The 13,457-nt window shown below is 50.9% G+C and overlaps 1 protein-coding gene across 2 annotated transcripts in view; it reads right to left on the reverse strand.

Moving 5' to 3' along the window:
* Positions 1 to 212: 212 nt before the first annotated feature.
* The window catches only part of LLGL1 (LLGL scribble cell polarity complex component 1), a 36,829-nt gene continuing 23,584 nt past the window's right edge, over positions 213 to 13,457 (reverse strand). For both annotated transcript variants that reach the window (XM_088147919.1, XM_088147918.1), the window contains exons 9-23: positions 13,275 to 13,429; positions 12,430 to 12,647; positions 11,423 to 11,490; positions 10,750 to 10,903; positions 9,401 to 9,505; positions 8,597 to 8,889; positions 7,551 to 7,704; positions 6,629 to 6,782; positions 5,587 to 5,870; positions 4,939 to 5,203; positions 3,689 to 3,803; positions 2,717 to 2,811; positions 2,046 to 2,169; positions 1,412 to 1,491; positions 213 to 1,058 (exon numbers count right to left, since the gene is read on the reverse strand). In XM_088147919.1, coding sequence (XP_088004045.1) covers positions 1,413 to 1,491; positions 2,046 to 2,169; positions 2,717 to 2,811; positions 3,689 to 3,803; positions 4,939 to 5,203; positions 5,587 to 5,870; positions 6,629 to 6,782; positions 7,551 to 7,704; positions 8,597 to 8,889; positions 9,401 to 9,505; positions 10,750 to 10,903; positions 11,423 to 11,490; positions 12,430 to 12,647; positions 13,275 to 13,429 — 2,263 coding nt within the window. In that variant the 3' untranslated portion in view covers positions 213 to 1,058; position 1,412. The remainder of the gene's footprint in view (positions 1,059 to 1,411; positions 1,492 to 2,045; positions 2,170 to 2,716; positions 2,812 to 3,688; positions 3,804 to 4,938; positions 5,204 to 5,586; positions 5,871 to 6,628; positions 6,783 to 7,550; positions 7,705 to 8,596; positions 8,890 to 9,400; positions 9,506 to 10,749; positions 10,904 to 11,422; positions 11,491 to 12,429; positions 12,648 to 13,274; positions 13,430 to 13,457) is intronic.

Raw genomic sequence — 13,457 nt, forward strand, 5'->3', positions numbered from 1 at the left:
AAAGGCATCATCGTATTTCTTACTCGGTATTTTCGTGAAATGCTATAATTTTCTTGCAGCGCTGCAGCTGCCTGTTCCACAAAATCTGCTTCGTGCTGGGATAAATACCCGCCCCCCCCGTTAGAAATCTTGTGTAATTAAGAAATGGGGGGGGGAATCTTCAACCGTTCCCTCCAAATCAAGAGGGAGGGAGGGAGGGAGGGAGGGAGGGAGGGAGGAAGGAAGGAAGGAAGGAAGGAAGGAAGGAAGGAAGGAAGGAAGGAAGGAAGGAAGGAAGGAAGGAAGGTAGGTTGGTTGGTTGGTTGGTTTCCATCAGTATCACAAAAAAGCATTTCTTCAAATCCGGTCTTGGCCCCAAATTTCCCGCGAGTGTCCTGTGAGCAGGAAATATTTAATTTGTCCTTGGATCAGGTACAGATGTTCCCGGGGCATTCAGCCCAGAGACAGAGGAGGTTGCTCAAGAGGAAAAAGGGTGTTTTAAGCAAGGGCGGAAGAATCTGAACGTTCGTAGACATCTCCAACTATAGCCAAAGAAAGGCCAAGGAACTGTCCAGCGCCACAGCACGGCAAAATCCGTCCGTCCGTCCACCCGTCCGTCCAAAGCTCCTTTCCCCCATTGAAACGTGACGCTTGGCCACAAGATCCCGATTGCTTTCTTAGCAGTGAGACCTCAGGGCGGGCAGCCTTGTCATTCCCCCACGCGCCGTCAGCGGCTTCACTTTCCAGAGGAAGCGTAAAGGTTTCGAGGTCCTTGTGCAATGGAAGAGCAGACCCTCAAAACGTGGTCCTGCAGGAGGTTGGCACATTTTTGTTTTGTTTTGTTCTCTTTTCCTTTTTTATATATATATATAAAAAAATGCAAACTCGGAGAGGTACCAAGGAAGAGATGACGCCCACCCGCTTCCAGGCCACGTGTTAGAAAAAGATTACAACTCTTTGTAAAAAAAATACGCAAGGAAGAGTCTGGAGGAGGAGAGAGAGGACCAACAGTTGTTGCACAAACAGCTGTCAGTCTTGGTCCTGGAGCGCCGAGCATCACGCTGGACGGTGCAGGGTCCCTGTCAAGGAAATGACCACATGTTAAGACAGCTGGACAGACCACGGAGTCCGTCTCAGGCTAACCCCAGCCCAGCCCAGCCCACCTTTTCCAGGAACTGCAAACTCACCCCCTTTCCCGTTCTGGCTGCACTGGAGAAGAGGAGAGAGCAACTGTAAACTTTATCCCACATTACAATAAAAGGACATCTCTTATTTCGTGCCATGTTTCTTCTGCTGCTGTGTCCCCTCCCAACGTACGCCCCTGTTCAGCCTCGGCTTCACAAAGCGCCCGATGCACCACTCAAAACTTAACACGGGCGGTCCTGAGAACGTGACACGGGAGGAGCAGGGAAGGGCAGTTCCCTGGACATACCTCATTTAATGAGGATCCCTGGGGATCGGGCCTCGTCCTCGTTTATGTTCCGCAGATTCCTCTCCGCTTCCTCGGAGGGCCTGGAACGAGACAAGGCGAGAGCTGCCAGCCCAGAGAAGACCCAGTTTCCAAGATGCCCTCGGCCAAACGTTGCCCCCAAACTAGGCGGACCCCTACAGAGATGGCCTGCGCCACCTTGTCTTTGGCCACTGGAAAGGGCAGCGTTCCCCAGACCCCACAGCTGATTACCCCGATAGACACCAACCTAACCATTATTCTGCCATTTCCAGAGTCCACCAAGCTAAACAGCCCACCATCTTTTGCTTGTCACGGGCCTGATCCACACAAACAGAGCTGCAAGGAATCGTTTCCACCATTCTTTGTTCAAAAATACAAATGTTTTCTCTAACATTGGTGGAAAGACTATTAGTAGAAGTTACACATGGGGGGTAGGTGTGTCTTTTCCAGCACTTCCCACCTCCTCCCTACAAAAATGGACCGAATGAGATAAGGCACACGCTTGTGTGCTTGAGACGGGCCGTGCCATCCTGCCTGGTTGCAGGCGCCAGGAGCACCATCTTCATGCCACAGAATCTTTTACGCCCGGGCCTACTACCCCGGGACAGAGACTTACGCCAAATAGTCCTTCACTTCTTCGACTGTAATATCTCCAGTGGTATTTAAGGGGGTGTCGATGCTACTGTCAGGGGAGTCAACCGGCGTTGGGGCAAACGACGTTTGGTGGTCTTCAGGAGACCCTGAAGGTAATAAATCAGCCAGAGGTTTGCAATATTGTCGTAAACATCCAGAATTCAAAGTTAACCTTCTCTGTCTTTAAAACACTTAATTCTTTGTGGCTGGATCAGTCACAAAACCTCCCTCAAAACTTTCTGAATTTATTTTTAAAGAATGAGCAAGCTTCATTTTACAGGAGGGTACTGGAATTTCCTTCAAAACTCTCTGGACTTCTCTTTAAAACATGCAACACTGTACAGGGTGATTTTTCTCAGACAGACAGACAGACAAATATCCAATGTCATCTCAGCTGGGTACTGAAAGGCAAGCAAACCGCCAAGCTGAGAGGGCCCCAAGAACTCCACGGTTCAACCCTGGGCTAGAGATTCTCTTCTATGGGGACATAAATAGACCCATACGTCATTTTATCAGAAGATATACTGAAGCCGACAGTTTGCAGAGGATTCAGGCTGAACCAGCTTTGAAACAACTTGCATCCGATTGCCATGAAAACCAAACGCTGGATGGTTTGCTAATCTGCCAAAGAGCTGAAAACGTGTTTTTCCTTACGATCGTTGCTGGCAGGGGAATGGTTAGCCTCTGATCCTTGTAAAACGTGTGTCCCATTGGCTTGGCTTAGTTTCGGCGTTGCCGTGAAGTTATTTCTGTAATCAAAAGGGAACAGCAGCTACGTTTCCATCTGCTACCCCAGGCCTCTCTGCCTGCATGCACACAGCATAAATGCCCTCCCTACAGTTGGTCAACAAGGATCTTAAGCAAGCAGCAGCTGTGAATTGCTCCCCCAGCTGACACACATCAAAAGCAGGAGGGCTGTGATCCCAGCATCGTGACCACCGTCTTCACTTCTTGGACCACATCTTGTGAACTTCCCTCCTCCAAGCTGTGGATGTGAGGTGGGACACGGCAGGCTTTAAACCTCGACCCGCATCCAGGAGACTTGCTCCCTCCCCACATCCAGGAGACTTGCCTGGGAACTGCAGCCGTGGGAAAGAGAGACGGGCAACAGATCAAGCCCCCCACCCACCACCGTGGCTTTTTTATTTTCCACAAAATGCATCCAGGTTGTGTATCACCCCCTTACGTTTGTCTCTGAAGGACAATGATCTAATGCAGGGTTCCTCAACCTCAGCAACTTTAAGATGGGTGGACTTCTGGGCTGGGGAATTCTGGGAGTTGAAGTCCACCCATCTTAAAAGTTGCTGAGATTGAGGAACCCTGATCTACTGGAATAGTTTCTTTGAGTTTGGATATAAACACAAAGCCCTTTGGGCTGCATCACCCACTCGTGAGCACCTCTCAGCCACACGAGTGGTCAGTAATCTGGCTCCTGCTTAAAGACACTTTGCAGGGAGCCAGCTGTCCACCCTTCTGGGTTGACCTCTGCCTGGCCTTTGCGTTGGCAGAGGCTCTTCTGCACCAAAGGGGCTTCCCATCCCCGTTTTTAGAGGAGAAACGCCCCTGAGAGGCTCAGCTGGACATGCCAAACAGCGGCGATGATGGCAAGGGGGTCAGAGCCCTCACCCTGGAGAAGTGCTGTCGTGGGCGCGGCTTGTCTCCAGCACACACAGCGGCTCTGTGATGTTCCTGGTGCTCAAGGAGAAGCGTTCAAACTCTGACGGAGAGATCAGGTAGAAGCCTGCCAAGGGAACAGAAAGGAAAGGGGGTTAGGAGGTCTGCTTGAAGGCCTCTCTGCCCCCAAGAGACTCACGGCGATGCAACAGCAGAGTCTTTCCCCACGGAAGGAAGGCCCAAATTCTAGGTCCAGAAGGCAAGGCCAGCAGGGCCACCAGAGCAACCTTGGCGGCAACCACCCAAGCCACGTAACCTGGTTCCCGTCATCCTTTTTGTACATATGCATGAGACGCTGAACTAGAACGAACCAAACAGGCTTGTTTGGGCCACCTAGGAAGCCACCAAGTGAAAGAAAACCCAGCACGGCGTGTGTGGGGCACACGGGGGCTTTCCTTGAACTGGTTCAGTGTATCGTGTGAACCCAGCCACGAGCGGAACTGGAGAGGACAGGACTAAACACGGCCTCTTTCTTTCTGAGCTGTTGGACGGAGGGAATCAAATGCTTACCTTGTCAAGTAAGAGTGGCGCAACTTTCCTGTAGCAAACTAAATAAAATCCATGCACTGCCTTCATTATACCTTTTGGCAGTTAGAGAGGAAGATGCTGGATCCAAAATCCAGCTCCTCGTCACTCCAGTGGCATCATTGCCACACTGCCCAATCCCTGCAGCCCTGGACCGCCCCAAAATAATATTTTTCAAAAAACCGCATGTCCTCCCCACCCTGCAAAAGACTGCCTCCCCGGGGTTACACTCTGCATTTGCAGAGCAGGGCGGGCTCAAAGCAGGGACCCGGGATCCTGGTTCCAATCCTGGCCAGGCAGAGATCCCCAACTGTTAGGAAGGTGCAGCTCTGAGGCTGAGAAGGGCAGCCCCGTTGCGCGTGGCCAGCGCTGGACGTCCTCCAACCAGGAAGTTTAGCTGCTGATTAACGCCTCTCCCTTCAGCCAGCCCGCGTGGCCCTCATCCAAAGCCCACTGAAGCCACGGCCAAGCCTCGAGGCAGAGAGTTCCACATCTGAATTATCTGCGATGTGAATCTCTCTTGAATGCACCGACTGGCCTCCTCACATCTCCCTCTTTCTCTCCCCACCATCTTCTCAAAGGCTTCTCAGGGCGTCCCACACCGCCAATCACTTTCCTTCAGAGGAAAAGCTGCAGATGTCTTGGACAGTTTCCGATGCGGCTGCCACGGGGCTCACCTTGGCCGTACTTGGTGAACACACAGGAGGCGATACCGCTGATATCTTCCTTCCGGATGCAGTCGTAGTGGACCTGCGGCCTCAGGCTGGGCACCGTGAAGACGTGGAGGTCCCCCAAGTTGGTGAGGCAGGCCAGTCCATTCTCAGAATAGTCGTCGCACGTGGCGCTGGCAAAACTCATCAACCCCACTTTCCGGACACGGCAACCCTCGTGGGCGGTCAGTTTGAACTTGGTTTTGGCACTGACTTTGGGGAGGGTGAACACCTGCAGCCGGCAAAAGGAAGAGAGACCAAAAGCAAGCTGAGCTTTAAACTAGGTCTCCTCAGACATTGGCCACTGGGACCTACAGCAGCATTTATTTGTACAATTTGGGGCTGGGAAGACCGATCCCAGCCCCTGAAGAATCAGTTCAGACGAGGAGGAAATTATTGTACAATGGCAGGAAGCCAGTTCGGAGGGAGGGAAACGCTCTCTGTTCTCACTCTGAATGAGCAAATCATGTCCAGTCCCTTCATCCCCCAAATGGTTGCTTATGGGGCCCTCCTATGCTCTATCGTAACAGTAAGAAAACACGGAACTGCCACTGAAACGCCAGGGGCCACCAGGAAGAACGTCTTGAGGGCTTCCTCTCCGTCGCCCAGAATTACCTTGAACTGCTCTTCTGAAGCAATGAGCACCGAATGGCTGCCCTGCATATCAGGGGCTTTGGCCAGGTCCCGAGAGACCTCGTACGGTTCCGGCAGAGGGTTCCCTCGGCCATCCAGGACGGCAATCGACACCACCGGCGCTCTGTGCATGAGCTGAATCTCCTTGCCCAAGACCGCCTCCACCGAGCGCTCTGAAAACTTCTCCTGGGAAGGGATTTCCAGGGCATAAGCAAACACCGAGCCAGAGTTGGTGCCAGCCCACATGGTGGGCCCGTGATGCGCGGCTGCGGAGAGACGGGAGGAGAAATGTGAGGGGGCCGCCCCTCTCCTCAGCCTCTGAGGACCCACCAGACTCTCTACGAGCGATGCACCACAGTTCCCATCGCTCACTGCCAGCAAGACCCCTCAGGGCCCTCTTGTAAGGAAGGTTGAAGCAGAGGTTGAGCCTCTGAAAATCTGCCCAAAGACCCGGAAGGTGGGCTTGGAGAAGGAGGCAAAGGACAACGCGTGAGAATCGCTTCCCATTATTGCTATAAGTGTGTCTTTTACACTAATTATCTCTTTGCCTCGTTTTCCATCCCTTTTTCCTTTATGGGCATCTTTTTTATTTTAAACACTAACCACACCTTCTAATATTTTACGCATCTTACAGACTAACTTTTATTACTATCCTTCGACTACAAGCTTGAAGATAGCTGCATTATTGCATTCACATGAGGACGCACGTGTCTTGTCACGGTAAGAAAAATTCTGCTGCAACCAGGGGTAATCTTTGCGCCCCCTCCTTGAGGAGAGAAAAGCTTCTCCTTGCCATTTCTCTCCAGCCTTTTCTACCCCAATAGAGAGTTTTGCAAGCGATGCGAAATTCCCCACCCACCACCCAAAGCTTTTCCAGCCCGCTGCTTAAAGCCCAAGACGGCCAAGTGTTTATATCTGGAAACCAGAATGAGGCAAAGCCGCCCCCCCACGCACACTGAGTACTAACTGGAGGATTCCTTTCCCTTTGGGAATTGCTCTCCTCCCATTGCGGTCTCCCCCTTACCATCTCGGAGGAAGGTGTCTGCAAAGTAGAGACAACGCACGACGCCAGACAGCGAATCGTCTGCCGAGCGAGGCTCGATCCGCCGCTGAACGGGAGCCATCTCCACCTCGTGGGGCCCAGGCTGCTCAGCCAGGTGGGCGTTCGCTTCCTGTACCTGGTGGGGGTGAGAAGCAGGTGAGGCAAGACTCGGATCAAGGTGGCTTCTCAGCAGAGCCTCAAAGGTGCTCACCCAACCCCTAAGACAGAAGACCACGTTCTCCGTCCGTGGAAAGGTCTTCTCCGTTGCCTTCTTGTTTCAAAATGATTTGTTGTCCTTTATTTTTACACACTAGATTTTTCATCCATCCTTCCTCCGTAGAATTTGGAGTACCGTTTGGGGTGGGGGGAGAAGAGGGGAACAGTTAACTTCATCTTCCCAAAAACTCCCAGAGGAAGGTGAAACGGAGAAATCCCAAATGCTACAGACCCCCAATCAGCTCTGAAGCAGAGATTCAAACCCACCTCCTCAGTCCGGGGCTGCAGACAGTCCATCATGCTGGCTCTTTTCGCTTAAGGCAGTGTTGTCCAAACTTGGCCACTTTAAGATGAGTGGACTTCGACTCCCAGAATTCCCCAGCCAGCATGGCTGGCTGGGGAATTCTGGGAGTCGAAGTCCACTCATCTTAAAGTGGCCAAGTTTGGACAACACTGCCTTAAGGAAACCCTCCTGATGGCATCGCTCCAATATTTTCCACTGCTGCCCAGACTTGATTCACTCTCACTGAACCCAGAACCCCTGTCCTTTGAGCAAGTTCCCAGAAATCTCCATCTTTCCTCCCATCGTAATTTGATCCACAATTCAAACCCACGGAATGAGCCCTGAGCTGCTCACGAGGCCCGCTTGGGCAAATGCCCCGCGGCTGCCACCTCTCCCTCTGCTTACCTTGCTTGAGGGGCTACTGGCAGTGACTCTCTTCTTGCCCGACACGCGGCTCTTACGGATCCTGCGGAAGGACTGACGCAGGGACTTTTTCAGGGACTTGACCCGTGAGAGGGGGCCCTCCATAGCGAGAGAATCATTGGGGTGCAGGGTGCACCTATCAGTAAAGAACAATCACAATCACCCTTCAGGTGTCTTTAAGCTATGAAGACTAATCAACGGGGCTTCAGCCCTGGGATAGGCCAACTATGGACGGAAGGATGTTCAGCGTTTCACGCCCGCTCTAGTTCTGCAGAATTATTGGCTCATAACCCCCTTAATAGATGGCCATTGAGAAGGTCATTCCTCCCCCCATCTCAAGGGGGGCTGGGTTGGAGTGTTGGGGAAGATCTTTACACGCCCAGGCAATCCTCTGATTTCCCCTTGACTCCTGCGCCTTAACTGGGTATTAATCAGATTACCTGATGGCCCTTAATTATATTTTGACAAAGTGCATAATGGGTCATTATTTAAAGTTTTGGAATCTGTCCCTTACGGCCCTGCGGTTTTGAACAGAACATTCTTTAAGTTATGCTGGAAGATGTCCTACTGCGGCATTCTCAGTTGTTCCATTGTCATGGTCTCTTGGAACATAATGCACAAGACAGACGGGAACAGAGGCAAGCATTTAGTCGTGGATCCATGACAAAAAGTTGGCCATCGCTACGTCTGGGTGCCACTGTGCTCAAAACGAGGAAGAGGTATTTTGACTACCAACAGAAAGTACTAGGCAATTGCGTAGGCTGGATAAGGAAAGGTTGGGCATCCAGTTAACCAAGCAAAAACCAGATGTGCTTCTAACAGGGAAGGCATGAAACAATCACATTACTGCATGAGCTTTTGCAGAACAACTTGGTTAGGGTTAGAGTTAGGGTTTGTTTGCAAGATCTGGGGGTTTACCCCTATATCAGAGTTGCTCCTCAGAAACTGCCCTGCACTCCAAGGCGGTGGTGGCAAATATCGACTCCATTTCAGAGTCATGGATTTGCATCTGGCAGTGCTTTCTCTACCTGGCCAGCACAGGGTTCCTGCGGTAGTAGTCATAGAGGCCAAAGCCGTGGCTGGTTCCAAAGGCCACCAAGTTCCATTCTGAGTGTAGGGTGACAGCCGTGACAGCTGCAGGGGGCAGGCACTGCAGGAGGACGCTGGGCTGGAAGCCGGGGGCAAAGGAGATGGCACCATTCTTGGGGGGAAGCCGGTCGTGCCCCTTCCACGTGAAGCCTTCACGGTCCTGGAGTAGGTCCACCACAGCAATGCTGATCATGTGCTCTGACTTCTCATCATTGAGCTCCATCACCAGCACCTGCCAAAGAGAGAAAAACCCCAGATACGTTTCGGTCACTTCTCTGATTCATCCTGGAGTAGACCGAAAGCTGTACTGAGGTCTGTAAACTTGAACACAATTATATTCACACTTTTGCACAGCTCTCTTTCCAGGTCTATGACCCTTAAGATTCCTTGTGATCTTTGATTCCTTCAAGCAACTCCACTGTTCTCTCTTCTTGTCCCTAATTTCCGAAGCATCACAGACCTCGTTCACCCTTAAATAACTTCATCATCCCTTCCTTGCTTCTTCCAATAATACCCCCACTGAATACCTACAAGGGCCTATCATGTACCTTCTCCATCTTCCCCCAACTGCAACCATCACCCAACTGACTGATTTCCATCTTCTATTATTCCACCCCAGTCTTCCCCACTTGATTGGAGAAGGCCATTTATGGCAGGCCACAAGGCGAAGATGAAGCTACAGATTTCTGGAGAAAAAAGGCTGGATTTTGGAGGAATCCCAACAGATGCTCCACAACTATTACCTGCCCTGCCGTGCCAGCAACCACCATCTTAGCTGTGTATTTGCACAAGGAGATCTTCTGGACACCCAGCCGGGGGTCGTCACTGTAAGGGTCAAAGCAGCCAACCTGGATGAACATAGTGAATTGTCCCCAAAGAGATAGAACGAAAAACAAAGTCAGATTCTTCACACAGAAAATGAGTATGGTGTTCCTCGGAGCCAGGAACAAATGAATTCTGTAGCCTTCAAGTCCAGCATTTTAGATGTATATTCTGGAGATGTATTCTTAGAAGAACAGCTGTTGGCAAGAACAGGCCCATTTGCTAGCCCCACACAAACTGGGAGAGGGGGGGAGTTACAAAATTAATCTATCAGCTATGAAGCTGCTCCAGAAAGGCACTCAAAGAAGCCAATGCTGTTGGCAAAATTTACATTTAAAACCCGGAGTGAAAAAAGGTCCAATCTGGTTCTGGAAGCACACAGCAGAATAGGTGGACAAGCTAATTAAAGCCCTCCCCAATAGGACAGTGCTCCCCCAGTCCTTGGGCAATTCTGCTTTTAATGTTTAAGAGCAAAGACAACAAAATTGGAGAGGGACCGTTTAGGGAAGAAGTGGACTTTAACACCAGGAAGGCTGAGGCACAAGATCTTTCTCTCCTCCTCAGCCTCTTTGGCCACGTGGGGGCACACCTCCACAGAGCTTAATCAAATCATCTAAAGAAAACGGGGTGGGGAAAAGAGACCCTTTCTAGGGATCAGAAAGTGCCTTGATTTTTTTTTACATATATACATGGAAATAGAGTGAAAACACGCAGAAGACGTCAAGCTCTCTTCAGACAGACCCAGTGTAGCAAAACTCAGTCCAAACATGCAGAACCAGGATTAAACCTGGCGGGGAAACCATGTTTAATCCTTCCCTCCCCTTTGCTGCCTGATCCAAGTTATTTTCCTGAAGCAGCCGGGACGGAGTTACTACTGGAACTAAACAGCAACTTTCCGCAGTTGTTTACACAGCCTTGTTAACCCACAAAGACACACTTGACGTCACGCCTAGCTTGACCCAAGGCCACAGGCCGTTTCTTTCATTGGAGGAGAAAAAGCTCTTGCAGGTGGAGAGTCAAAAGATGGACCTTCTGGTTCCAGCAATCATCAACAGTCTTGTTCTGAGCCAAGGGTGGGCCTCCAGACGCCGCCAGACTACGACCCGCAGGAGCCCACTGGTGATACGCTTCAGCAAGATCTGGAGCACTACAGAAACCAAATCCCTGCCCAGGGCTGGAACATCAACCACCTCCGATGACTCAGCAGCCAGAGGGCTTCCCTCCTCCACACACACAAGAGGAAAGAAATTGAACCCAGGGTTGTTGGCACCTTCCGAAAAGGAGGCCACTCCTCCTCATAGGATTGATTCAAGCTGTCGTTGTGTTCACAGTCTGTCTGGAAGATGTTGGCCGTGCCCAGCTTGTACAGCGGCTTGAGGGACACTCCGGAAGCGTCCCAGAAACGCACCGTGCCATCTTCATGCCTGAGGAGAAGAAAGGCAGGAAGTGGAATGGATTTGGTGCCATTCTGGCAACTGTACCTCAACCACAACATGTCTATGTTCTTTCCTTTATTTTTTGCAGGAGGAATTTAATCCTCGCTCATGGCCAACATTGGTCAACGTCTCCGCTTCTCAGCTTGGAAGCTAGCATTCCCCACTGTAAGCCGCCTCCTTCTCAGGACTCCACCACAGCTGTATCCTACTTGGCATCTCTTAGCTTGGCCAGCTTAGAACCTCTCCATCTGACATCTCCCAAATGAGCTGGGACTGCATTGCATGAATAACTCTTTTTCTCCCCTCTCTAGGATTCTCTCAGGACTTTAGGGCAACCTTCCCTCGCAGGCTTTTCCTAGCACAAAAGCTGCCCCCAAACCTTTGGCTTCACCCCATAAGAAACCCTCAAGTGGCCTTGCTAGCTCCTGGCTAACTCACCAAGACTTTTCCCACAAGGGTGCCCCAAGGGAACTTCTGCGGCTAGCAACAATGATGCTGACCACTTACCCGGTCAAGAGCAGCCCCCTCTGTGTGGGTTCCTGAGCAAGAGGCCGCCCTCCATCGATGGGCCAGGGCTGTTTAAGGCACAAACACACACAGGTTGCTTTGGTTTTCATCCATTTTGTCCACACAGCACAAAACTTGAAGACAGCTGCGTGGAAAGTCATTCATGTGGAGAATGGCTGGGAGGGTTAGCTGCTTTGGATCCCCCACCAAACAGGCCCCCTCCTCCAAGCTTTTGATTTGGCAGAGAGGCCGCTTTCAGCCAGATTACAGCACTTTTGATTCCAGAGATGAACAAGCGCTGGGCTTCCTTTTTTACAGACTCCTCCCTTGTACCAAAAGGAAGATGGAGGCATTAATTCAAGGAGCAGAGGTCCAAATCAGAAACGTTCTTAAACCACCAGTCTACAGTTAGAGGTAATCTTATGTATCCAGAGGTGGCTACCTGTCAGCCCCACTAGGTAGACCAGACCAGGAAATCAACCCCACAGGAAGCCTATGACTACTTTTATTGAGATGGGCAATCGTAACACAATCTTGCAAGTCTGATGGCGCTGGACCTCTTTCCCCTCCTCCTCCTTATTGTTCAGTGAATTAGGGAAATGTCTATCTGAGCCGCTTCCAAATGTTATCTCATAATTCTGGACTTAAAAAACAGTTCTGCCCCTTTTGCCTAGGCAACGGTTCCTGCATATCACTGTGAAGATCATCTTCCTTACTGTCTGCACCTCCAGGCATAGGTAGGTGAGGTTGTGCCCTGCTTTTAGATCTAGTTGGCGCTGCCTACAAGGATCTCTTGGATCCAGTTATGGTGCACCTGACCTCCCCCACCCAGCCCCAGCAGGCACAAACCATCAGTGCATCTTGGAATCCAGATTTCTTGACCACCGAAGGTCAAAGAAATAGACCCAACTCCGTGTCCCAGGGCTACAGCAGGGAGACACCCATCAGAATCCTGGAATTTGGTAAACAAGGTACAGTGCATGGCCAAAGCACATTTCCCAACTCACCACTGAAGAAAGGCGAGGGCTCTGCTGTTCGCCTGCACTGATGATCCTCTCCCACAGCTTGAGGGGGACGTTGGAGATGTGGTAGGAACAGGTGATGGCCGAGGAATGGAGGGGAGCCAGGTAGGGTGCAGGAATTGTGGGCCAGCCCGGCGTCTGCAGGTCAATCACCACCAGCTCCTCTTCCACCAGGACCACCAAGGCTGCTGGATTGTCGAATTCTGGTAACGGTGGGATAAAACATGCAACCTCTCAATTATGGTTTAGTGCAGAAAGACCAGGTTGTATCACTGGAAGGGAGAAAGTTTACAAAACTGACACCCAGGAGAGAAAAACGGGGTGGATGGAAGAACGTTTAGGGTCGCATTTTTGAAGACTGAAAAACGCTCAGAGACAGGAAGTTGTTCAAGGTGCAGAGATCATCTGATGCCGGTTCCAAGAGATCTGCATTGGCTGCCAGTTACTTCCCAAGAAGCAATTAAAGTGTAATTAAATTTTAAAACCGTAAACAACTCAAGGGAGAACCTTTTGAGTTATGAACCTGTCCAGCCATTAAGATCTGCAGGAAAGACCTTTGTGACCCCTGTCAGAGATCCATCTTTCTGGCCTGCAGGAGATGGCCTTCTCCTGCATTGCTTCTACCCTTTGGAAGACCCCCTTGGGAGCTAAGCATACCTCCCTGTACAGACACGGATCTCCTGTCAGCCTTTCAGCTGCCAATCCATGGTAGCCTTAATCTTAACAGTACACTAAATGTGGTTTTCATTACTTCTCATCTCATCAACCGCTTTGAGCATTTGCTCAAAGCCCAAGCAAAATATGCCTCCAATGAAGAGATACCTACGCACCTTCTTCTGCCTCTGTGCTGCCCACCGTGAAGAAGTCAATCACACGCGATGTAAAGTCCAGAGTGACCAAGGTCTGACCCTGCAGGATAGTCACACAGTGCCTGTCCCCATAACTGGCTCGAGGCATCCCCCCGCTGAAAATGATGAAGTGGCCCCTTTGGAGAAGACAAAAAAAAACCAGAG

This window comes from Python bivittatus, unplaced genomic scaffold (genome assembly GCF_059951505.1).
Source record: "Python bivittatus isolate LINGU-HERP-01145 unplaced genomic scaffold, Pbiv_v1 ctg000560_np1212, whole genome shotgun sequence".
In the NCBI taxonomy this organism is placed as follows: domain Eukaryota; kingdom Metazoa; phylum Chordata; class Lepidosauria; order Squamata; family Pythonidae; genus Python; species Python bivittatus.